Source organism: Lissotriton vulgaris, chromosome 6 (assembly GCF_964263255.1).
Source record: "Lissotriton vulgaris chromosome 6, aLisVul1.2, whole genome shotgun sequence".
NCBI classification, from domain to species: Eukaryota; Metazoa; Chordata; class Amphibia; order Caudata; family Salamandridae; genus Lissotriton; species Lissotriton vulgaris.
Window position 1 is genome coordinate 950,670,158 of NC_141694.1, and position 24,479 is coordinate 950,694,636.

At 47.3% G+C, this 24,479-nt stretch overlaps 1 protein-coding gene across 5 annotated transcripts in view; it reads left to right on the top strand.

The window, feature by feature from the left end:
• The window catches only part of NCOA7 (nuclear receptor coactivator 7), a 1,085,323-nt gene that overhangs the window by 611,287 nt on the left and 449,557 nt on the right, over window positions 1–24,479 (top strand). For all 5 annotated transcript variants that reach the window (XM_086926986.1, XM_086926985.1, XM_086926987.1 and 2 more), the window contains one exon: window positions 971–1,078. In XM_086926986.1, coding sequence (XP_086783112.1) covers window positions 971–1,078 — 108 coding nt within the window. The remainder of the gene's footprint in view (window positions 1–970; window positions 1,079–24,479) is intronic.

Below are 24,479 nucleotides of genomic sequence, written 5' to 3' on the forward strand. Positions count from 1 at the left end.
ACTGATTTCTATGTACTGTTTTTTTCCCCCTAGAACCTTAGTTTTCTGCACCAGTGGTAAATGTTTTTGTGGCTAGTTGCTTCTGACATGGAAAGTCAGGAAACGTAACTTGCTCCTATATAGGCTCTTCGGACATCACTTCGGTGCTGACGATGCCTACAATGTCAGGCAGAGCCGAACTACACCACTTACTGGCGCGCAGGAGTGATCTCTTGTTCTTGTATATTGGTCAAGAAGTATCCTGCACAGAAGGTAGACCTACTCATTCCCCCCTAGACTAGCCTGCATTGGTGGATTGTCTTGATGCATGTCAGTCATCAGGGGGATCCGTAAGGCCACCAGATGATCTTTGTTTTGTAAACTTTAGTTTCTGCAATCCTGTTTCACCATGATTTGCTTTATAAGCTATTTGCTTCAAGCCTGGCATTGCTTTTCCTATCTAAATTGCTGTGACCATTATTTTTAGTAATCTGTTTCCGTAATTTGAGAATAAGAAAATATTAAACCATTAGGAAGTGCCCCAGCATACCATAGTTAACAGTGAGCCGCTGACCAATAGGATTTTCTCACAAAAAATGTGTTTCCTTTCCGTCTGCGCTCGTGTGAGCAGCTTTACTGTGACAATTGCCCAGTCTTCAGAAAGGCAGAGGTATTAGAACTCGTTGTTAGGTTGTGCTCATGTTTCTGCTTTGCGAACCGAAGCTTTACCCCACTGTGGCCCGTTTGCATTTGTGATATTTTTCTAATCACCGTGATGTGTAGTAAAGTTGGTGAATTTCCCATAATAAAGTAAGCAAGCTGTAAACCAAAGCTGCTATTAGTAACTCGTCATATACCACTGCACAAATGTTGACTATTAACTAGCACGGCAGCACTGTTTAAAGTCAGAGCACCATTTTTGCAGCAAAATAGGCATTATCTTTTTTTTTTTTTTTTTAGGATCCTAATTATTTTTTTTATCTTTCTACAGGCAGTAGGAACGGACACTCTGAATAGTATAGCACTAAAGTTCAACATCACTCCGAATAAACTTGTGGAACTCAACAGGCTGTTCACCCACACAATTGTGCCTGGGAAGGTAAGTCATTACTAGCTATCGAACTACTCCATTTTCTACACAAAAAGCGAGGTTCCTGACTCCAGCATTTGTAAAAGATGAATGTGTTGTGGGGTGCATGTGGGTTTGACTTCAGTTTCGTGGCGGCATGTGCTGTTGCCGCTGTTAGGTTTGCGCCCACTTTAGCATATCCTGTGCATGCCTTAATTATTTCATCACCCTTTGCCCCTTACCAAATATCAAGCATAGGAATCTGAATGTGCAACAAGAAAAGTGATGCTGTGTCGAACTGCAGCAATGTGTCACTTGATTTCACTGAGCCACGCACTTTGTCTCCTTGCTCACTTTGTCATTTCTCTTGGACCATGTCCGGCTCCCCTAAGGTACCTGGAGTTGTGTAATGTCGCTGGGCCGACCCTAAAACCCCAAAAAGCCTCTTAACCACAGAGAAAACACACCTGCCCTATTCTCACCGCATTCTGCAACTGCATAGCTACCCACCGCAGGTGGCTCCACTTCCTCTGGCGCTTATACCATTGTAGGTCAGGGCTGCAGACAGAGGAGACCGCAGCACTAACTCCTCAGAATAGAACAGGTAAACCATTTGTATGTTCACCAGCTTTCAGAAGATTGCTTCTGAATAAGTATAATGTGTTGTTTTCATCTTTGCCATGCATGGTGTCCCCTGCTGCGCCACCAGAGTGACTGTAATGTAATTAGAATGCCGGTGTGGGCATAGGGAGTGTCAGTTGAGTGCGTGGACTGAGCAGTAAGGATGCTGATCCCGGTGGGGTTCCCTTTATACCTACTTTACCTGTAACCTGAGACTCCTACCTTAAGAATAAACCTGATGGGGCGTGGCTAAGATGGCTGCGGAGTAGGACGTGTTGCAGAGTCCCTCCGGCGCCGCCACTTTCTTAGCCTTGTTTTAGCCCCCTGGGTAGCTCGATTTTGCCACCCTTACCTGCCCGCTGTAAGACCTGAGGCAGGGTCCGGCAGCGTAATTTGACCCCCCAGAGCGCTGTGGCTGCAGCGACTTGCCGCGAGGCCTTGAGATCCCGGGCCTGGGCTGGGAGGAATGGCAGAGAGTCGAGCGCTGCTGGGTGTGGAGTGAACGCCTGCAGAGAGCCCTGCAGCGGTGGGGCCCCTGGATCCTCCGGCGGAATAGCTGCTCTGCCGCGCCACCTCCTCCAGACGTCTGCTGGCGGCGTTGCCTCCCGGCCCCGTGGGACGCTGCGGGGTGGCCCGAGTAGCGCCGGGAGCCGCTTTGGAGGTTGGCAGGAAAGGCCGGGGATCGGCGGCCTACTGGAGACGGCTGGGGGTGTTGCCGCACTCCGCCCCCCCCCCCTCGGACTGTAAGCTGCTTTGGCGGGAGAGACGCCTCACTGCGGGGGAACTCTAGAGACTTGCCCAAGGCCTGTGGGCGGCCCGCATCTTTAGGGGCCCGTGTGTGAGGGCTCCCGGTGTGATATGGAGGTGGCGCGGCCTGTCCAGCTCTGGCCGTTGTCCTTTGTGGACTGCACCCCACCGCTGCCTTGCTCGGTGGAGGCGCTGGGAGTGGCGTCGATCTGCGGGCCTGGAAAAGGAGGCCTCCAGGCGGCGGACGCTGGGCTTTGAGCCCTAGCTGCATGCGTCAGCTAGAAGGAGCCGGACCCGGGTACTTGAAGCGGCTGGTTTGCTGAAGGGGGCCCCCAACCCTGTGGTCTCATCCCGAGCGGCGTGCTCCCTGGATCTGGAACTGGTGGCGGCTGACACCCGTGGAACAGGCCCTCCGAGGTGTACTTCAAGCGGGCCGATCCCAGTCCAGAGGCCCTTAACATACCTACGGTCCTGTGGGAGTACGCAGGGGCCGCTCGGCCCGAAAAGGAAGGAGCAGTAGCGGGTTGCTTATGCCACGTGAGGTGAGCAGTGTGGAGAAGATAGCCCCTGAGAGATTGCGTCCTGCTCCCGGGGCCAGTTGTAGGGAAAGAGTGTGAGAAGTTTGGGTCTGAGACGTGACACTCGTGGCATACTGTGGCCCCTTGAACTCGGCACCGACTACTGACCATGCACGCTGAACCAGAGTGGCGCTACCTGGCCACGCCACCTGGGACAGTCTACGCTACACCGGCGCTGGCTCCTATAAACGCTGCGGCGGAGCCCCGGGACGACCTGTGGCGACCCACATCGACGGTGAGGAATCATCTCTAACGCGCCATCAAGAGGGGGTGCGATCGGCGGCGGCTCAATGTCTACCAAACAGCGTAAGGAGAAGCCAGGCAAGGACGCCCCTCCGAAGGGGAACCAGCAGACGGCATCCCCCGGTCCCAGCGTCTCACCTAAACAGAAGGATGATGAGGCTCCCGCCACTAAGGCTTTCATGCTGGAACTTTTCTCTGCCATTAAGGAGGGCATCTCTGAACTCCGCTCCCAGCTGGCTTCGGACCTTCGTGAGGTGAGGAGGGACGTGGATGGCATCGGAGAACGAGTGGCTACATTGGAAGACCACGACCTGGGTGTGGCGAGCGATGTGCACCAGCTCCAGCAGGATGTGATCCGGCTCACCGAGCAGAATTTAGACCTCTACGCCCATGCGGAGGACTTGGAGAACCGGTCACGTCGGAACAACACCCGCATCCGGGCTGTGCCCTGGGACGGGGAGGCTGGAGACTTGAGGGGATATGTGGAGGACTCTTCTTGCAGATCCTGGGAGAGGAGGACATAAGCGAGATCCGGATGGACAGGGTCCACAGGGTCGGATTGCCAAGGCGCGAAGGGGCTCCTCCCCCCGATATTCTCCATGACTTCCAACTGAAGGAACGCATACTTCGAAAGGCCCGGGAGACCCCCTCCTTGCAATTCCGGAGCCATCATCCCCAGCTGTTCCAGGACCTGGCTGCATCGACGCTCCAGAAGAGGCGTGAGTTTCGCCCTGTGACCACCTTCTTGCGTGAACAAAATGTGTCCTACTCCTGGTGTCATCCCTTTCGGCTTATCTTCAGATGGCAGAACAGGTTGGTTCAGGTCAGATCCCTGCAGGTTGCCAAGGACCTCCTGGGCCTAGATGACTCTACCCCCTCCCCGGGCGATGGAAGCTCCCCGCGGAGGCGGCGCTCCCCGTCCTGGCAGAGAGTGGGCTGAGAGACTGCGCCCAGGAGGCCTGATCCTAGGCGCAGCGGTTGCCTCTGTGGCATCAGTGACGGTGGGGCCATCGCAGGATAGCTCCGCGGCGGCCTGAGCCCTGGGAAGACGACTAGTTGGCGCCGGAGGGACACCTCTTCAGGTACCGTGGGTATTTTTGTACTTTTGGGAAGACACCCGGGACCGGAACCTTGGGGGCACACTCAATGGTGCCTTGACCCTCACCCCCTGGGGGAACCTACAGACGTCCACACACTGGGACTGTCAGGATCGTTGTTTTTTCTTGTATTTCCTTTTCTCCTTGTTGCTTCTTACTGTTCTGCTGGTTCTGAAGCGGAACTCACTGGTCTTGGGAGAGGGAGGGTGTCGAGGGGATCTGTTGTGGGAAGTGGGAGGGTTGGGACTGGGGGGGCGGTGGTGGTGACCGGTTTGTATGGTTCGGTGCAGCTTTTGGCTTGTGGAATTTTGTATGCATGTGTCTTGATTGTTCAGAATTGGCCCCTGGGGCTCTATGTGTTTACCATTCTGAGTGTGCGGTATTGATGGTACCATTGGGTTGCACTCCCGATGCGCTTGAGGACGAGGAGGCGGGGTGGATTCTGTGGTTGCTCCGGGTTGGGTCATGGCGAGCTGTGTGAGTGGAGGATGGTGGAGGAGAGTCGATTGGGAGTTGGTTGGAGTGTGTTCTCTCGACATGTGGCCCCTTTGAGTGTCCTTGCTGTGGTGCACCAGCACGGGTTGCCCTGTGGCAGCTCCGGGTGGGAGAGGCGGAGAGGTCCTTTGACGGTATGCAAGTAGCGGGGGTAGGGTCACTACTTTGTAATGCCACTTAGTATTGGAACGTGGAATGTGAAAGGCTTAAATTCCCCGCAAAAACGGCAGAAGGTTTGGAAGTATGTGAATGATCACCAGCTGGATGTGGTGGGTCTCCAGGAGTCTCACTTGGCGACCAGGGATGAGCTCCGCCTCAGACACAAGCACTTCCCCCTTATTTACAGATCATCTGCTTCCACGAAACACAGCGGGGTGGCTCTTATCTTCTGTTCGACCCTTCATTTTCAGCCTATGGGTGTGCGCAGCGATAAGGAGGGCCGTTGGCTGATGGTTAAGGGTCTGGTGCATGGTAGACTGTGCACCTTTGTGGTGGTGTATGCCCCAAATGCAGGCCAAAATAGCTTTCTCCAGGACCTGCTACGGAAAGTGGAAGACTTTGTTGAGGGAGTCCTGTTTTTAATGGGGAACTTTAATCTGGTATGGCATAGGGAAATGGATAGCTCTCATAATCAGAGATCTGATACTGGCCTGTTCTCCACTGAGAAACAGCGGCTTATAAGTGATTTAGGATTGGTGGATGGATGGCGCTCTCTACATCCCCACTCTCGGGACTACACCTTCTCCCATGTCCACCACTCCTATTCCCGACTAGACCACATTTTCTTGAGTAAAGCCCTTAGAGGAGATGTCCGCGACTTCAGTATATTCGCGCTCTCTGTTTCTGATCATAGCCTGCTCGTGCTCGGGCTACAATGGTCGGCGAAAGGTGACTGGCAACGCAAGTGGTACTTCCCGGCCTCACTTGTCCGGGATGAACCCTCATGTAAAGAGCTGCAGAAGGCCATCCGGGAATTTTTTACTCTCAATCCTGTGTCTGACACATCAGTATTCACCACCTGGGACGCCTTTAAGGCGTCAATGAGGGGCACCTGCTTGGCCCTCAATGCTAACCTCAACAAACTACGACGAAAGGAGCGTGAGGAGCTGGAAGGAGAACTCGCTGCTCTTGAACAAGCGCATAAACTGAACCCTTCCAGATTGACCCTTCGCCCATTGACAGCGGTTAGGGAGAAGCTTAGGGCCCATTACAACAACAGAGCAGAGTTTACCCTGCTTAGACTACGGCGCCTCTCCTACTCCCAGGGGAACAAGGTGGGGAGACACCTGGCTCGCCAGCTTCGGGACAAGAGGGAAAGGGACTACATAGGGGGTATCCAAGATGAGGCGGGGACTCTGCAACATCGGGACGAGGTCAAAGCTAATCTCTTTGGACGCTTCTTTGCCGCGCTCTATGCAGGGGAGGCCTTTGACTCTGAGGACCAACAGGATTATCTAGGCGGTCTTCCCCTACCCCAGGTCTCCAAGGAGTGGAATGAATTACTGCTGCCCCAATGACCAGAGCAGAAGTGCTAGATGCCATTAAAGCTCTGAAACCCCATAAGGCACCTGGGCCAGATGGCTATACCGCTCTTTTCTACCAGACGTTCGCGACTTTCTGGTCTCCCTTTTTAACAACATGGCTGAGGCCGGGGAAACGTCGGGCTCAATGGCCGAGGCCGTGATTTCGATTATCCCCAAATTCGGGAAGGATCCGTCTAAATGCTCCTCATATCGCCCGATAGCCCTCCTCAATATAGATGCCAAGTTGTACTCCTCTATCATTGCAAGTAGGCTCCAAGACTTGATGCCGGCGCTCATTCATCCGGACCAATCCGGATTCATTAAGGGTCGCCAGACCCATGATAATACGAGGAGAGTTATCCATTTGATAGAGAAGGCTAACCGATTCCGAATACCGGCGGTCCTGGTGGGCCTTGATGCGGAAAAGGCCTTTGATCGGGTGGACTGGGGCTTCCTGTTTCACACCTTGGCCGCCTTCGGCTTCTCGGCTAAGTTTCTTTCGATGGTGAGAGCGAACTACAGCAGCCCCCGCTCTAGAGTAGCGGTAAATGGCCACTTGTCAGCATTTTTTTTGCACTCCCAGGGCACCAGACAGGGCTGCCCCCTCTCCCCCCTGCTGTTCGCCCTGAGTATTAAACCATTGGCGCTAGTTGTGCGGGAACACGAGGAGATACGGTGTCTCCCCTTTACCGGAGAGCAGCACAAAATTACCCTCTTTGCTAATGACGTTCTCCTATCTGTTATGGATCCGGCTCACTCTCTCCCTCGCGTCCAGAAGGTGTTACTGCGCTTCGAGGAGGTAGCCGGCTTCAAGGTAAATTACGATAAATCTTATGTTCTCAATCTTACGCTTTCCTCAGCAGAAGTGGACCGAGTGCGGCCACTCACGCCACTGCCATGGGTCTCCAACTCCATCCTGTACTTGGGGGTCCGGTTGACACCCTCGATAGGGAAATTATACTCCGCGAACTTCCCCCCGTTGCTGGCTAAGACTCGTGCGGACTTGGACCGCTGGAAGCCGAAGTACATATCGTGGCTGGGTAGAATTCACGCACTTAAAATGGTCCTCCTTCCCAAGTTCTTAGATCTCTTCCAGGCGCTCCCTATTCCACTGGATGTGGACTTCTTCCGGCGCCTCAAAACCCAGGTGCTTAGTTTCGTCTGGTAGGGGGGGACAGGCGCGGTTCTCCTTTGCTACTCTGCGTCGGCCGTGGGGGGAGGGGGGAGTGGGCCTCCCCGATATGCATTTGTACTACAAAGCTGCGCAGTTACGGGTCTTGGTGGAGTGGTCCCAACAATTCTCGGAAAAACACTGGCTGCATATGGACAGAAGTGTAGCGGGGAGATCAATCTGGGACTTGGCGTGAAAACCCAAGAGGGATAGGCCCAAGAACGCATACATCAGTACTCCCACCGGCACTACCCTGAAGGTCTGGGACACAGTGTCTAGTGATGAACGCTGGACTACGCTCCCATCTCCCTTTACACCAATACACTTTAACCCGGCCTTTCTGCCGGCGTTGTTGGAGGGCCCTTTCGAGGTATGGAGGGAGGGGGGGCTGTAGGGCTCTCACGCACTTGTTTCATGGCTATACTCCGCTTACCTTTGACAACTGTATGCAGGACTATGGAGTCCCACCGTCCGAGCGATTCCACCACGTCCAGCTGCTTCATTGGGCCATGTCGCCTGTGGTCAACGACGCGGCCACGAGGCCTCCCTCTCAGTTTGAGGCCTTGTAAATGTAAATGTAAATGTATTTGAGCTTATATAGCGCACAGCTACCCGCAGTGGGTTTCCCGGCGCTTGCTTAGGGAACCCGTCCTGGTATTCCCCTGTGAGATATCCCAGCAGGGTATCCACAAGGTGAAAGCCAGGCATCCCGCCGCGAGGGGCCGTTGTGGAGATTAAGCAAGCTATTGCCCAGAGTCGCAGAGTGTGAACCCGTGAGTCGAGAAGGCACCAGAGCGAGAATTATCGAGTCCGTGGAATTTTTAGCCCAAGACCCGCCGAGGCGGGGAATTGAACCCTGGTCCAGGGCCGATCTCAGCTTCCGGGTCTGCCGCCTCTAACCCCTGAGCCACACTTCTCCACGGCCTTCATCTTACGGACCACCACCATGAAGGGCATTATTTCCTTTCTTTATAACCTACTGCTTACCTCCGCCGTGTCACCTCGTCCCCGCTATATGGGACATTGGAAGGAACTCCTCGGGCAAGATATTTCGGAAGGGGAGTGGTCGTGCCTGTGGCAGGACATCGCTGCTCATAATCACTCGGTGGAATTAAGGGAGGCCCATCTTAATACTCTCATGGACTGGTATTTGTAGCCGGCCAAGTTACATCGCATCTTCCCGTCCTCCTCTGACAGAAGCTGGAGCGTCTGTGGTTTGCTTGGGGATTTCCGCCATATCTGGTGGGACTGCCCGATCATCCGCCCATACTGGGAAGAGATCCTATCCCGTATCAAAGAGATTCTTGGATACCCTGTAGCTGACTCAGTGGCCCATGTACTGCTGGGTCTTCGAGATCCGGATCTCGAACACCAGACCCGAGCGGACAAAAAGATCTTATGGCTGTGTATCGGGGCTGCCAAACTCACTCTAGCAGCGGCCTGGAAAAAAACGGAGGCCCCGGCGATTTCCCTGTGGCATGCGAGGTTGTGGAAATTGCTTCGCATGGAACGGGTAGCGGACATCTTCCTGGGCAACTTCAAAAACGTTATGTTCCGCTGGGGACCCTTGGTCCGCTTCCTTTCAAGGGGATTGCCATCTGCAGTTTGCCCGTCCACGGTGCGGGCTCTCCATCTATTTCAGGTCTAAATGTGGAGTCCGGATGAGTGTACGTTGTCAGCACCACTGGGGGGTGGGAGGGGTGGGGGGGTATGTTCTCGGTTCGTTTTTCGCGGCACCCTCAATGATAAATGAGGCATACAAGAGGCCTATGCAACAGGCGGCGTGTATAAGTACCGCTATTCCTACCTCGCAGAGCTTCCCACCCCATCGAGATTCTTGAACTGTGGTTCAGCTATGTCTAATACTTGAACTATCCTATTGCTTCATTGGACTGCCCTTCCGAGCTGAATTGTGGTCGCTCTCTAGAACTCAACACCCTTGCTCTCTGGCTCTACTTGTGCCCCCTGCGTGGGAAGATGTGCGTGATTGTCGCTTTTTCTTCTTCTGTTTTCTCTAATAAACAAAATAAAGTAAACAAAAAAAAAAGAATAAACCTGATCCTGTTTCACAGTACTACTGGCTACTCTGCATCTCCATTTACCACGTTTATTTTGGCAGCATTATATCTAATCGGTGATGATGACCAACCCGCTCCAAAGAGGACCTTTTAAGTAGGTGTACTGGTGCACCATGATTCCTTTATGTGGATTTTGATCCAGACACTTAGTTTCCTATGTCTCTTCTCCGTAGCAAAAACAGCATGAAATGGTCTTGGTGAGGCAGCTACTGGTTGAATGGGCCATATGTTCCTTTGACAAAAATACCCAATTTGCTTAGGTGAGTTGAAGGGTGAGACCATTCCTTTTCTCGCAATGAATTGTGTGCTACATAAAGAAATAGCCTGTCCCACTTTAAATGTATGAGTGAAGACTATTTGTAGCCTTCCACCTTTCTGTGCCTTGCTGCAAGCCCGCCACCAGAATAGAAAACCATCATCGGCAGCCCTACTTATGTTTGCGCACAGAGAATACTTATGATAAATTGCTGTGGAAGTGCAGAGAACCTTGGAGATGGAGTAGACGTCTGTTACAAACTCTGGCAATGTACCACATTTTTTTATTTTTTTCAATCCCGGCAGTTGAAACAATTTAACGGCAACAAACTGCGTAGCACCTGCAATAATTCAAGACCTGATTGTATATCAATATAAACTTCTCTACTAGCGTCTTGGATGTACCAGCCCTTAACTGTTTGTACATGTTTTTGATACATTTCTTAAGTAAATTAGCTGATCTACAAATCATTAAAAAAAATGTTTGCCTTTACATACAGTTTCTGGGTCCAACAACTATTAGATAGGGGAATAATGCACATCATATGATCCTAGAGGAGCTTCAGGCTGCAAAAGTATTGTTACAGGCAAGTAACTCGTTACTTACCACCTTCCAGCAGCAAAACGTGTTTCAGCATTGATCTTGTCTTATGCATTTCGTGGCTTTGCTTATCCACATAAGAATTGTCATGCTTTGCCTCTCTGATGCCTTGTGTACACCCTGTTGTACTCCACTTTCACTACAGAGAATCGAAACATCAAACCGAGACTAAACACAAGGAATCTGAGCTCTAACTTGTAATGCTTGTTGCACATTATATCTTTTTTCATAATAAGGCAAACTGAAGGAAGTGACCTGTAACTGGTCACTCACGACCACTTCTCTGCCTTCCTACAAATGAAGAGTCTGTCAGACAGAGAATACAAACAAGATTATTTATTGATATTACACTACACCGGAGCCCAGTCTGACCAGCCTCCTGGGATGGCTGTTGAGGGACTGGACCCCGTAGCATACAATTACGTTATGTATGTTGTGGAGTCCACAAAGGCCCGCCTACTGTGGGAAAACACTAGCAGGTGTCGTAATACAATGGGGGTACAGAACATAAGTTTTGATGCTGCAGCCGGGCACTGGCTATCTATTGCCCAAGGTCGTCTAGCCTATCCTCCCCACCAGACAGGTGGTAAAAGGACTCTATCTAATGAGAAAGGAATACACTAACGAAGACACTTGCAATTACAAAAATAAAAGCTCAACCTTGGGAAACAAAACTTACCAAGGACCGTTTTCTCGAAAATAAACCAAGCAGCAGTTTCGATTATAATACAAAATGGATTACAAGATGGTTTTGTGAATACTAAGATATACAAACAGGAGGGCCCTTCAGTATTAACAAAACCTAAAGGATCTCACACTCAAAGCTTGTGGACTGTTTGCTACTTGCATAAACATTTACTTTGTTCCCACAATCCAACCACAAAAGAAGAGTACATTTGCATATGTTAATAGTGCCTGCGTGTCTTCTGTTGAGTCACCTCTGTGCATTTGGGAACCTACGTCTTGACCTCTAGCCACAGCACTATCCTACCATTAAACCTCTTGACTTCGATGATGCAACCACATGTTACCCCTTGTTACACGTCCAGTGCCATCATCTTCCCTCACTGCCCCCCCAGCTACCTCCATTTTGTTGGTTTTGCAAAGGGCATTAAGTGGAAACTATAGATGGCAAACACAGCTTTATGAAGGAGTATTCACTGGTACAGAAACACTGAATGGGTTCTACATGTCCTGGCACAGAAAGATTGTATTTTTTCTGGCAAGTTGTTGAGGATGGACATTTGTATCACTTGGCCGCAATGTTTGAGATTTTGAAGGTGCTATTTCTCTTCTGACACAAGCTTTCATTTGCTGTGTGTGAATTGTTTCTACGGAAAGTCTTGTCTCTGATAGACTTGTATCAGTGTTTTTTAAATAAGTAGAAAATAATGCTTATATTAAATATTTTTGATTAGCATAACCAGGCTTTACTTGGCATGACTAGACTGTAGTCTGTCTCCATTGACATTTGCTATGCATTAACAGAGAAAATGTGGCTTTAAAAATTAAATGAACAAGTTTTCTTTGTGCATATTTCTCTTTTGTGTTTTTGTCATTTACAAAAAATAAATTAGACTTCATTTTGTGATGGTGGTTATTTTGCAGAGCTGAAATATATTAATTTGAGTTCCTCGAGAAGGATACCAGGTGCTGGATGTTTCTGCACTTGCAACATATTCAGGGCTCTTTGCATGGGTCTGCTCTAATCAATTGCACTGTGTATTGTTTTCACTTGATGCATAAATGTCACATTTTCCCCCTCACCCCCTATTGTTTTATTCTATCTACGGATGAAAGTAGGTGTTCCTTAATGTTTACTCGATGTATCTTATACTCAAAAGATACTTTATTGGTACAGCCCTGTGATGGCAGATCATTCCATGTCGAAAATCTAGTTTTCATTGCCTGAATCTATGAAATATGCCCTATTTGGGATATGTGCCAGACCTTTCTTGCTTTCTGAACTGAGCATACTCTACATTGGTCTGCCTAATTATTTATACTTCGACTTTTTGCTCACTTTCTCAAAGGCAGGCTCCATGTTAGTCTATCTGGTTTTGCTGAACTTTACTTTGGTTCTGGCTCTTTGCTTGCTTTTGAGGACCTTTATTTTGATACCTTATGCAGTTTGCCTTATTTCAAGCATTATTTATTTTGATTTGAATTTGATTAACCAAAACCTTTTGCCTTATGTAATGGTTCTTAAATTTGAATAAACCTTTACCATTTGACTTTGAATTTTGTCCTGTGAAAGTTTTCTTTATTGGCATGGGGCTATAGTCTATTGAGACTCGCATGTTCCTGATCCTGCATCTCAACCCTTCTAATGTATTAGTTAAAGATGTTGACACTTGTAAATGGTACTTCTGTTGAGGAGGAGTGGTGCTTTTGGTTACTGTGGCAAACTTTGCACTGTTGGATTATGTCATCGTTCTTCATTCAAAACAGTATTTCAACGTGTAGCCTAATATTCAGAAACTGTTGTAAAGTGAATTGCAGTGTGATTCATTCAGCACACCCCTCAGCCCCCCTCCATAAAAAGCGTGCCTACTTCACATTTAAAAATAAGTGGATTTACAACTATTTTTTTCTGCTCAGTATCCAGGGTGATTTTTCGGAATCCCTATGATTGGCATGGGAGGAGCCGGGTGAGGAATACTGAACTGAAGTTGTCTCTAACTTGTTAGTATGTTATACTTAAAACGTACAACGTCTGCTCTTGATATAAACTTACTGCGTTTTCATTTCAGCACCTTAATGAGTGGCAATAAATGCAGCAATCTGGTAAAAACTGTTACTACTTGTTCATGCTTCGGCTGCTTACAATATATGCCCAATCCATTAGGTGACCTTTTAAAAAATAATGCAAATGTAATCCAAAGTAATCCTTTTCATTTTAAAGGTTGCACTTTAAGGCCATCATCCTCCAAGAAAGTAATAAATCTGCACCCAGAGGTTTCTGACCTCCCACAGTTGTAGAATTGCTCGTTTATAAGGTATTGACACTTTTTTCGAGATGACAACTACCTCAGCTTTTTTTTGCAAATTTCTATTTTTAAAAAATATATATTTTTATTCAAGTTTTTCACAACATTTATTCCCTCCAACCCCCGCACAGAGCAACTAAAACAATATGGGTCTAAAGAGATAGAAAGTCGGAAAAAAGAAAAAAAGTTATATCTGTTAAACACAAAGTTCGTCCCATATGTCTATATCTATACAATGAGTGTTGAAACTAAATAGTAATATATAACACATTTGAAAGATGGTCGACATAGAAAACCGAGAAAAGGAAGAAAATAAAAAAATTAAAATAATAGATCTATGCAGTTTCGTTAAAGAAGAAAAGGGGAAAAGCACCAATTAAGATGATTATACCTCTGCTCTTTCATTTCCACATTTCCAATCGGTTTCCATATACGTAGGCCTAGTGTTCTCCCTTTTCTCCCCTTTCTAGCATATATCTCCTTTTCCAAGTTGTGAATATATAATAGTCTTGCTATCCACTGCTTCATAGTGGGGGGTAATCTATCCCGCCAAGCAGAGGAAGTACACAGCCTTAACACTGCCATAGCGACGAACAGGAGATATTCATACTGTGGTTGTATTGTCTCGCTTCCCACTCCTAGTAAGATCACATCTGTTGTCAATGTAACCCAGCAATTTAAAGATCTAAAAAAGAAGGTTTTGATAGCTCCTAACAAGGGGAGCAGATTAGGGCATTCTGCAAAGATATGTACAATATCCCCATCTAGACTGTCGCAACGTGGACATGTGATCCCCTGTGTACCTCCCCACTGTGCTATTCTTGCTGGCGTATAATACAACCTATAGAGTGTTTTATAATGTTGAGCTTGTAAAGCTGCGGAACATAGTATCTCTTGCCCAAGTGGCAGTGATTTTACAAAAAGACCCCTTGGTGTCCCTATCTTGTTCTCCCATTTCAATTCAAATTTTTATATGTCATCCTTTCTGTTTTCTATAAGTTCAGCATAAATCTTTTTAATTGTGCAGCCATACCCCTGTTCAATAAGCTTCAGGATTGTGTTGTCCTCAAATCCCCGCAATCCTCCTGTTTTACTGACTAGAAAACGTCTTACTTGTAGATACTTGAAGAAACTCCTGGAGGTGATACCGAATTCTAGTTGTATTTCTGAAAACTGGCGTACCCCCGTTGATCCTAATAAGTCTCCCACTTTTTTAACTCCCTTCCGATTCCACTCCTTAAAGTTATATCCGCAAAAATGTATTTTGGTAATGCAGGGTTATTATCTAATCTAACATACTGGTTAAACCTCCCAAGTCAGCGCTTATTTTTAAAGGCCTTCCATACCCGAAAAGCTGCATCTACTGACTTAAATCTTGTTCTCTTGAAGTAACTTGGTTCAGTAAACTTCAATAAAACATTCTGAATCTCTTCCCCAAAGACCAAACCTATATTGTTAGTGAACCCACGTGTATCTCTGAATCAGTCCCAGCCCCGCCTATGAGGTCTATCATTTGTTGGAGGGCTGCGGCCAATAGTATAATCTCATATCAGGGAGGGACCATCCCCCTCTATCCCTTGGTAATGACATAAATCTTAATGCTCTCCTTGTCCTGCCCTGAGACCAAACAAATCGATTAATAATTGTCTCAATTGAATTGAGCCATATACAGTTGAAGAATAGGGGAATCGTTCTAAATAAATATAAAAACTTTGGGATTAAGTTCATTTTTATATAATTGACCCTACCTACTATTGACATATGTAGGTTGTGTATCCTATCTAGGTCTTTCTTTGCTTTTTTTAATATAGGACTAATGTTAATTTCTACCAGACTATCTAAATCTGGCTTAATGACCACCCCTAAATACGTCCACTCAGTGCAGACCCTTGCGTCCGTACACGTTACATGCTCGTTCTTTATAATCTGCGTCTTTGCCTTATTCAGTGCGTATCCTGCCCCTTTACCAAACTGTACTGCCTCCTGCTCTATTGCTTTGATAGCTTCAGTGGGTGAGGGTGTGATAACCGCGATGTCATCGGCGTACGCCAGGACTTTAATAGGACCCATTTTTGTATCTAGGGTTTTATTAAATTATTTTGCTCGAGTTTAGATATCAGAGGGTCTATGTACATTGCAAAAAGGAGAGGGGAACACGGACATCCTTGCCGGGTTCCCCTAGTGATTGTAAACGGTGCCGTGCGTCCGGCATTGATCCTAACAGATGCAGTCGGGGCCTTGTAAAGCAATTTAATTGCTGTCGTGAAGCCTGCCCTAACCCCACTTCTCTTAAGTACTGCCCAGAGAAATTCCCAGGCCACTCGATCGAATGCCTTTTCAGCGTCTAGCAGCAATGCTGCCATATGATTCCCCAATACCCCTTGTAAATCGAAGAAATTGATCATCTTCCTAATGTGTTGTGTGGTGCCCCTTTGTGGTATAAACCCCTGCTGATTTTTATTGACCAAGCTCTCTATTACCTTTGATAATCTTACAGCTTGTGCTTTGGAAAAGATTTTTGAATCTGAATTAATGAGCGTAAAGTGGTCGGTATGAGCCTGGCTCTATTGGGGATTTTCCTTTCTTTAAAATTAATACAATTTCGGCCCCTACCCAACTGGCTGGAATGGATGCTCCTAATTGTGCCTGCCTGATCGTTCTGAATAATTCCTCCCTGATAGATGTAAAAAAGACCTTATAGAATTCACCAGGTATCAAATCTGGACCCGCTGCCTTTCCTGAGGGTAAACTCGCCATTACCTCCATGATTTCCTCGGCCCCCAGGGGGATATCCAAGGCCATACTGTCTTCCTGCTGTAACACTCTACTGGGTATATCCTGTAGGTATCTCTCAATGTCTGAGCAGTCCCTTTCGTGATCTTCCCTGTACAGTTTGGTATAAAAATCCCTGAAAACTTCCATAACACCTTTAGTGTCTGTGATCAGATTACCATTGCAGTCCTTTATTTCTTTGATTGCCCCTTTAGCAGCCCTCTGTCTAGTTCTTGCAGCTAATGTGCGTCCTACTCTCTCGCTGTATTCATAACATTGTTCTCTATGAACAGTAAATATTTTAGCTGCCTTTTCTGCAATCCCTTCCGCTGCCTCAGCTTTGATAATCAAGAGATCCAAAAAAAGTTGTTCCACGTCACTCCCATCCAGTGTAGCTTGCTCTAACTTGTACTCTGCTTCAAGTAAGGCATTATTTAGTTGTTCCGTCTTGAGCTTCTCTTTCTTCTGTTTCGAGATGCTAAAGCTGAGATTTTCCCCCCGTACCCCCGCCTTAAAAGCATCCCACTCATTCCCTACTGAGGTGCTCCCCCTATTAATATCCCAGTAATCCTTTATCCATAAATGCATATGAATAAGATATTCCTGATCTACCAAAAACTCCCTTTCGAATGTCCAAGATCTCACCTGTCTTTTAAACCCGGTTGACATAAATGTTAAAATAATTGGGTTGTGATCTGAAAAAATGCGTGGTAATCTCTCAATATTTATATTCTCTACCATTGATCTTGTGGTAAAAAAATAATCTAATCGTACATATTTTTTATGTGGTGCTGAATAGTAGGTGAAGCCAGCTTCCCCTGTTCTTAATAGCCCCCATATATCTCCCAGCGCATTATTCTCAACCATATTAAGTATAGCTCTACAGACTCTTTTTTACCTTTCTTGATATTGCCTCAAAGGCTCTGTGCCTGAACCTGTAGCGCCATCTATATTGAAGTCCCCAGCTAATATAATCTTTGGTGCCCAGTTGGCTAGTTCTAAGTCCAGGAAATCAAACACTTCTGGGTCATCCTCCGTTGAACCATAAACTGAACCCAGCGTAATCCATTCTTGACCAATTAAACATTCTATTAGAACCCATCTTCCCCATTCATCCTCCAACCTTTTCCTTGTGCTAACATTGTACATTTTGGTTGAAATAGCAACCCCTCTTGTTTTAGCTCCTTGTCTCGAATATACTAATAGTCACAGCCCTAATTGTTCTAGGAGGAATGGTTTATTCCCTTCTATGTGAGTTTCTTGGAGACATATAAAGTCAGCCTGTGTTTTTTCAGTAGTGTTGCCACCCTCTGCCTTTTTAATCGATCATTTAACCCGCAGACATTAAATGATATAATCTTAATGTCCGTCAGAGTTTTATGTTTTTTTTCCTTTTCCTGCCACACACCACCCCACTCCAGTGTGTAACCATTATCCCACCTCAATTTGACATTTTCTTCATATTTATCCTTTCGAAAGTGACTTTCCTGTTCTATCTCTCTATATTGTTGTATTCTTAACAATCCCTGTTGTCCCGTGCTCTCCTGTTTCCCCTTTCCCCGCCCCCTCCCCGGTCTTCCCCCTTTACAGGCAAATAGGTCAATCCTGACCTATGTGTAGCTGCTTCCTTGCCCGTAGAGCGTAGCTACTAACTTCCTCCCATCTGTGTCAAAATAACTGCATTTTAAACTGTACATACACATCAATGCCTAAGAGCCATAAATCCGTATACAGAGAAGGGTAAAACCCCCCTCCGCTATTTTAGCGTTCTCATCTATACATAGTATGAGTCTATGTCTTTATCCTGTCTTCTGCTTTATCATGGCTTTTGAACAATTACGGCGGTGTCTCCTTGTTTCCTTTGATCTTTCATTTCATTCAAGTACGCCTGTGCCTTAATTTCAGAGAAACACATCCTTGTATGACCATTCCGAATTATTTTAAGCCTTGCTGGGAATAACAGATATGCTTTGCAACCTATATTTTTAAATGGATCTATCAGCTGTCTCATTCTCCATCTCCTCTCCACGGTAACGTGGCAGAAGTCTGGGCGTCCAAAAAAAGTTATCCCTTTGTAGGATCGGCGATCCTGAGGTTTAGCTCTGTCCATAATTTCCTGTCTGGCCAGAAAGTTGCCTATAAACACCAGGATAGCTCTTGGCTTTGGTTTCTGTTTGGCACCAACAATCAATGTCTGTGTAAGGGGAAACCTATGTGCTCGCTGCACCTCAATATCCCAGTTCCAACTCCCAATCTCCGGGAAGGCACTTTTGAAGAGTGTAATTACAAACGACCTGGCATCTTGCTCTTCAAGCCCCTCCGGGATGCCTAGTAAGCGAATGTTACTACGTCTCTGTCTGTTCTCGAAGTCTTCGAGCTTCCATTGAATGTCTTCTGTGGCTTTCATGAGCCTCTCTGAATTCCTGCCAGCGCGTTACTTCGTCTTCCAACTTTCCTGTTCTTTCCTCTACCTCATTTACTCTTCCCGCCATTTCTGCGTATAATTTATTCATCTTACTTAATGAACCTTGAATCTTTTTATTTGCTTGTTTAGCTCTTTTACTCTCTGCCCTTGCCTCACCCTGCATCTGCTTCAAGGTAGCATAAAGTAAATCCATTGTAGGAGGTTGCTGATATACGCCTTGAGGTCTTTTCTGCTGCTCTCCTGACCCTGTTTCCTCTTGATATAAACTAGAACAATCCCATACTAACTTTTTAGCCATCTCATCTTGCATAGGGCTAGCCGATGTTTTCTTGCTGTGCCTTTGGCGACTCCTCTGTGATTTCTTCCTTCGATTGGAGGAAACCCTTTGGATGGTCTCCTTGGAAATCTCTGTATCCACCGAAGATACAGACTCTGGATCTGTACTTAAGGCTGAGCTTTCTCCCTCGCTCTCCACTGGTTCTTCATCATCAGACGAGGACCCAGTCTCATCGTTCACAGAATAAAAGAACTCTTCATTAGGGGACCCAGGTGCTGTTGCTCCTAGGTCTAACTCAGACTGTGGATGTTGAGCAGGTATAACTTCCTTTGCACTACAGTGGGCAAGGTTTAGATAGAGCCGTTTTCCTCATTGATATTATTAGTGTCTATCAAGTCTGTCGTATCAAGCACTTTCTCAGCCATGACAGGTATATCCTCTTGCCCTAATATATCTGATTCTGAGCGCAGTACTGTAGTAGTGCTTGGCTCCTGTATCACAGCATCATTGATAAGTCGTTATGCGGTAAGTCTGGAATCTGTGCAGATTGTACCGTTTGCCCCTCGGACACCACATTTGTTAATAGGGTGTCTACTTCGTCAGTACTGCCCGTTGTATTTATCACCTCGTTATGTATGCCCGGTAGACTCAATGCGCGGCTTACCTCCCTGCGTGCCTCTGCCTCTCCGCCATCGCCGCCCAACACCGACTCACCGTGTCTCTGCTCTGGCATTCTCTGTACCTTCGATGCTATTGCCGATTGTCCCAGCGTCTGCATCTGCAGCTCCGATTGCGGACTAGCCAGGTCTGCCCCGCCCGGCGTTCCCGGTGTGCGCGGTGCAGCAGCATCACGCGAGCCCTGCTCAGCTGTTGTAACAGCTCCGCCCTGGATCGCCGAGTCTGTCTGCACGACGGGTTGCCTCCTCTGCCCTGGATCGTCCTCCGTGGTGAGATCCGACCGCGTGAGCCCACCGGAGAAAGCCTCCAATACTGTAGGTTGCCTGAGTGTGTTCGCTTTTGTTGTTTTGCTGGAGGTGTCTGTCAGGGTTCCTTTCGGGATCGAATTGGCGTTCTTCTTGGCCGCCATAGCAGCTCTCCTTTCAGCCTTCGACTCTGCCCGTAGCTCTGCTCTTAACTCGGCCCTCTGATCCGGTTCTTTATCCTTGATTTCCTTTGCCTTCATTTTTGATGCGGAATCTGCAGCGTTATGTTTAATAATTGCTTGTCTCCTAGTAACTGCATGGCTAGATGCCTCGGCTTGATCAATCGGATCAGTGGCCTCGCCTGGTATGTCTTTGGTTTTGACCACATCTTTCGCCTTAGTCCCGCGCGCCGGCATCTTCAGGTACTCTAGGAACTGCTCAGCCGCCGCCGCTTTTGTCTATGCAAATACCGCCAACCTCCGAGTATACACCTGGGTCTCCGATAAGAGTTACGAAGAGTAAGTGTCGAGATATTTACTATGAGGCTTCTCAGTCTCTCGAGCCACCACATAATCTGTGCCTGATTTGCTCCATTAGTGAAACCAGTTGGGAGAGAGTAGTAATAGCGTCCTACTCCTGTGGACTGTCCGCAGCCATCTTGCAAATTTCTAGATATGGTTTTCAAGATGTTTTGTGAATTTCATACTTGCATGCAAGAATAACAAGAATTGGCATAGCCAATAGGTCTCGCCTTTGGGACCTTATAAGTGTTTAGTTATGCCGCACAATATCCTTGGTGCATCATCAACATCAACTGTTGCATGGCTAACGACTTATAAGGTCCCAAATGCGAGACCTATTGGCTATGCCAATGCTTGTTGGAACTGCCAGTGCTCAGCACTGGCTAGACCTGGGCCACTTAAAGCCCTGATTGCTGGCACTTATCAACATCAGATAACAGGTACTGAATGACTGTGAGTGTTCCATTTGATCACCGATTTTTTTTTTTGATTACACCTTTACAAAGAAGTGAACAAGGTATTGTGGATAGCCACAAAGATGTTCTAATTTAGACTGCAAGTGTTATTACAATTCTTTGCACTGTGCCTCACTCATTTAAGCCATAACGTTTATTTCTCGTGATATTGTTTTCTGTTATCCAGGCCACTGTACATAAGATAATTCCCTCGGCTTTATGTCCTGTACACGGTTATCAGATATCTATCACTGACATATCACATCCGCAAGGGCTTTAAGTAGGCCGGGTCCTGCTGGTGCTCAACACCAAAAGTTCTAAAAAGCTGGTGGAACAAGGGTCCAATTCTGCCCTCACAGTTCTCAATATAAGAAGCAGACAGTGCCCGTCTGAAGGTCTGCCCGCTGCCTCACGGTATCAACATGAAAATAGAAAACAGGCATTGCTCAAAAATACATGCTGATATAGTGACGGGAGGTTTATTTAATTTGCAACAACTAGGAACTCATTTGTGTAAATCGGTAAAATGACGGGATTAAAAATAAATGCAGAGCGTGTTTGCATAGTTATACTCATTTCAATGACATAAAAAATTAGTTTTTTTACAAAGACGCAACATAGTTTCTTCAACTAGAAAGAAAATGCCCTACAAAATCGTATTTGCTGGTGTAAATGCTGAAACTAACATTGAGTGGCTAGAGAAAGAAAGGGAGCAAGGTTCCGTGCGTGCCACAAGCACCAAAAACGCCTAGGTCCTAGTAAAATAGGGGTAGAAGGAGAGCGAAGCAGCAAGGGTGGGAGGAGAGGGACACAGAGGTAGTGGGAGGGAGAGAAGCAGTGCGGGTGGAAGGAGAGGGAAGCAGTGCGGGTGGAAGGAGAGGGAAGCAGTGCGGGTGGAAGGAGAGGGAAGCAGTGCGGGTGGAAGGAGATGGAAGCAGTGCGGGTGGAAGGAGATGGAAGCAGTGCGAGTGGAAGGAGAGGGAAGCAGTGCGGGTGGAAGGAGAGAGAAGCAGCGCAGGTGGAAGGAAAGAGAAGCAGCGCGGGTGGGAGGGGAGGGACACAGAGGTAGCTGGAGGGAGAGAAGAGTGGACTGGTGGGAGGGGAGGCACTCTGAGGTAGTTGGAGGGAGAGAATCAGCGCTGATAGAAGCGCCCAGAATGTGCATTAATTATTCAGTGGCAGGTGCCCGCTCTGAGCTCATTTTTATAACTCAACCATCAAAAGTCGAACACGCGTAGATATAATATGAGGCTGAGCTGGAGTTAATCTAATAGTACACAGTGATTTATATCTTTCTCGTTAATCCAATGGAGAGGGAAAATAAAGCGGAGGCTGCAGCAGGCGGGTAATCTGAGAGATAGCGCTGCGAGGAGTGCGCACACTGCACTCACCTGTACAGCGTACAATGCACATTTGGGGACAAGTGTGCGGATCGGGGGGAAGCTTTTGAGCACAGAGAGCACAACACATACTCCCCTGTGGAGCTGTGGTGCGCTGGGAAGGCAAAGAGAAACACCACAAGGACATGCTCCTCTGAGGGGTGCCAGAAGTCCCAGTTTTGAGGGGAAAGTCCCGGTTATTCGTCATATCTTCCGGTAGATTTTGCTAAATTCAGCCACGTCCCATTTTTGAGAGCGTCCATTGAAGATAGAGGGAGGCAACCTTTAATGTTCTAATGCACGGTCACTAGCCATTTCACAACTCAATTTAATTAACGCAGAGGAGGCGGGCTGCACGAAGCTTGCGATGGGTAACAAATGGCAGAGTAATGATGTGGCTCTCCTCTCTCCCATGACTAGATGCACGCTCACCATGTGAATACCTCTTTTTTTTTTTCTGAAACACTGCTGCAAGCAACCCGGGTCCATTCGGCTGGGAAAGTCAGTGGTGGCACAGCATGCCTGGTGAGGGAGGCAGAGCTCTACAGTACAGCGGGACAGGGTTGCCGCATTAAACCAAAGAGAAAGCGAAAGAGAAAATGTGCACCACAAAGCTGCATATAGGAGATCGTTGCTCATCAGGGTGGCGATGGAAGTTAGCATGCAGGGCCCCAGGAGAAGAAACTAGCATTGGCCGCGAGCAAAAAGAAAACGTGCGACCGGGAGCACCAGGAGAAGAAGAAACGAGCATTGGCTGTGAGCAAAAAGAAACTTGCAGCTGCGACCGGGAGTAGTGTGCGAGCAAAAATAGAATTTAAAAAAAACACGGAAGTGGTGTGCACGCGCGCACAGGGAGAGCGAGAGGAAAGCCAGATTGCGCCGCTGCGCATGACAGTGAAAGTGATCGCGATGCACTTAATGACCCATGACGGAAGAAAGACAGATGACGGCTGCACGCGCACGTAACCGTAAGCTTGAGGCCACCAAAAGCTTGTGGTAGCACTTTCAAAACACGCTTACTAAATGTCTCGTAGGGCAGCGCATGCGCTGGTTCAGGCGAGTCCTAAAAATGTGTATATTCTTGTGCGCAAAAAAGAAAAAGTGCAGTTCAGATGCAAAGTGTCTTCTCGATTGCTGACATACTTATTTTTGCATGGGAGAATCCCCCCCCCCCCACACTTTTGGAAGGTGTTACTTTTCCATTTACACCCTGCAACCCATTCACTTAGACCATGACAGGAGCAAAGCTCCAGCTATTTTAAGACAGGGATGGCCCCACAGCTTCCCAGAAAATAAAATTAAACAACCCTCCCTCCCTCCAAAAGCTACAATAAAACATAAAAACAAACTTCATCACTACACTGACATGTTTGACACATTTGTGATAAATAAAATATTATTAAATGGTACTTACCCATGGGCTGCGCGTACTCCTCGTTGTTCAGTCTGTGGCAAGCAGAGCTCCCCTAACCAATCCAGGCACTGCTCTCATGCTGTTAACCAGCATGAGAGAAGCACCAGGGTTGGATGGAGCGGGTTGGCTGGATGCTTGCTCTCCACCCAGCGGTCTAATGACCGCTGGCCAAACTGACTTGCACACTTGGAGTGTCAGGCTAGCCACTGCTCCAGTCCTCCATTCGGTCAACCGGTAGCGAAGGACACGCCCCGCATTTCTCCCGCCTATGGGGTGGACTGGCGGCTTAAGCATGCCTCTGTGAAAAACAAAATGGCAATTAAATATTTTCCCTGGCATTTTATTTATGTGCTGCTCACAGCAGGTGTGGGGCTTCCCCGCCCTCATGAAGAAACCGCTGCTGCTTCCAGAGTGAGAAGAAGTTGAAAGATGTTTTGTGAATAGCTAAAACAAAGGGGTGCTGGATGGATGGGTGCGCAAGTTTCTGCAAGCCCCATTATAACCCTGCAGTAAGTCACAAGAGGCCTATACATTTTGTTCTTAACTTGTCACATTTGCTGTGAGTTAAAAGACGGGAGTTCAGTGTCCTTCAATGTGTTCATAAAGACTGCTGCTTGCTTAACATGGAGATGGGTGTTTGTTTTGTATTTGCTTGCTGGCAAATGGAGGGAATTTTGTAATGTGAAACAAGTGACCATCTTGCTGGAGTACATAAAGCATGAAAGGAAAGGCTGCAGAATGTCGAATGTTTTCTAGCACATAATTACATTTAAATGCTTATACATGAACTTTACAAACATTAAGATATATCGGTAGTAAGAAAAGTTCAAATGAGACGCATTCTGTTTGTAATTCTGAAGTGTAAA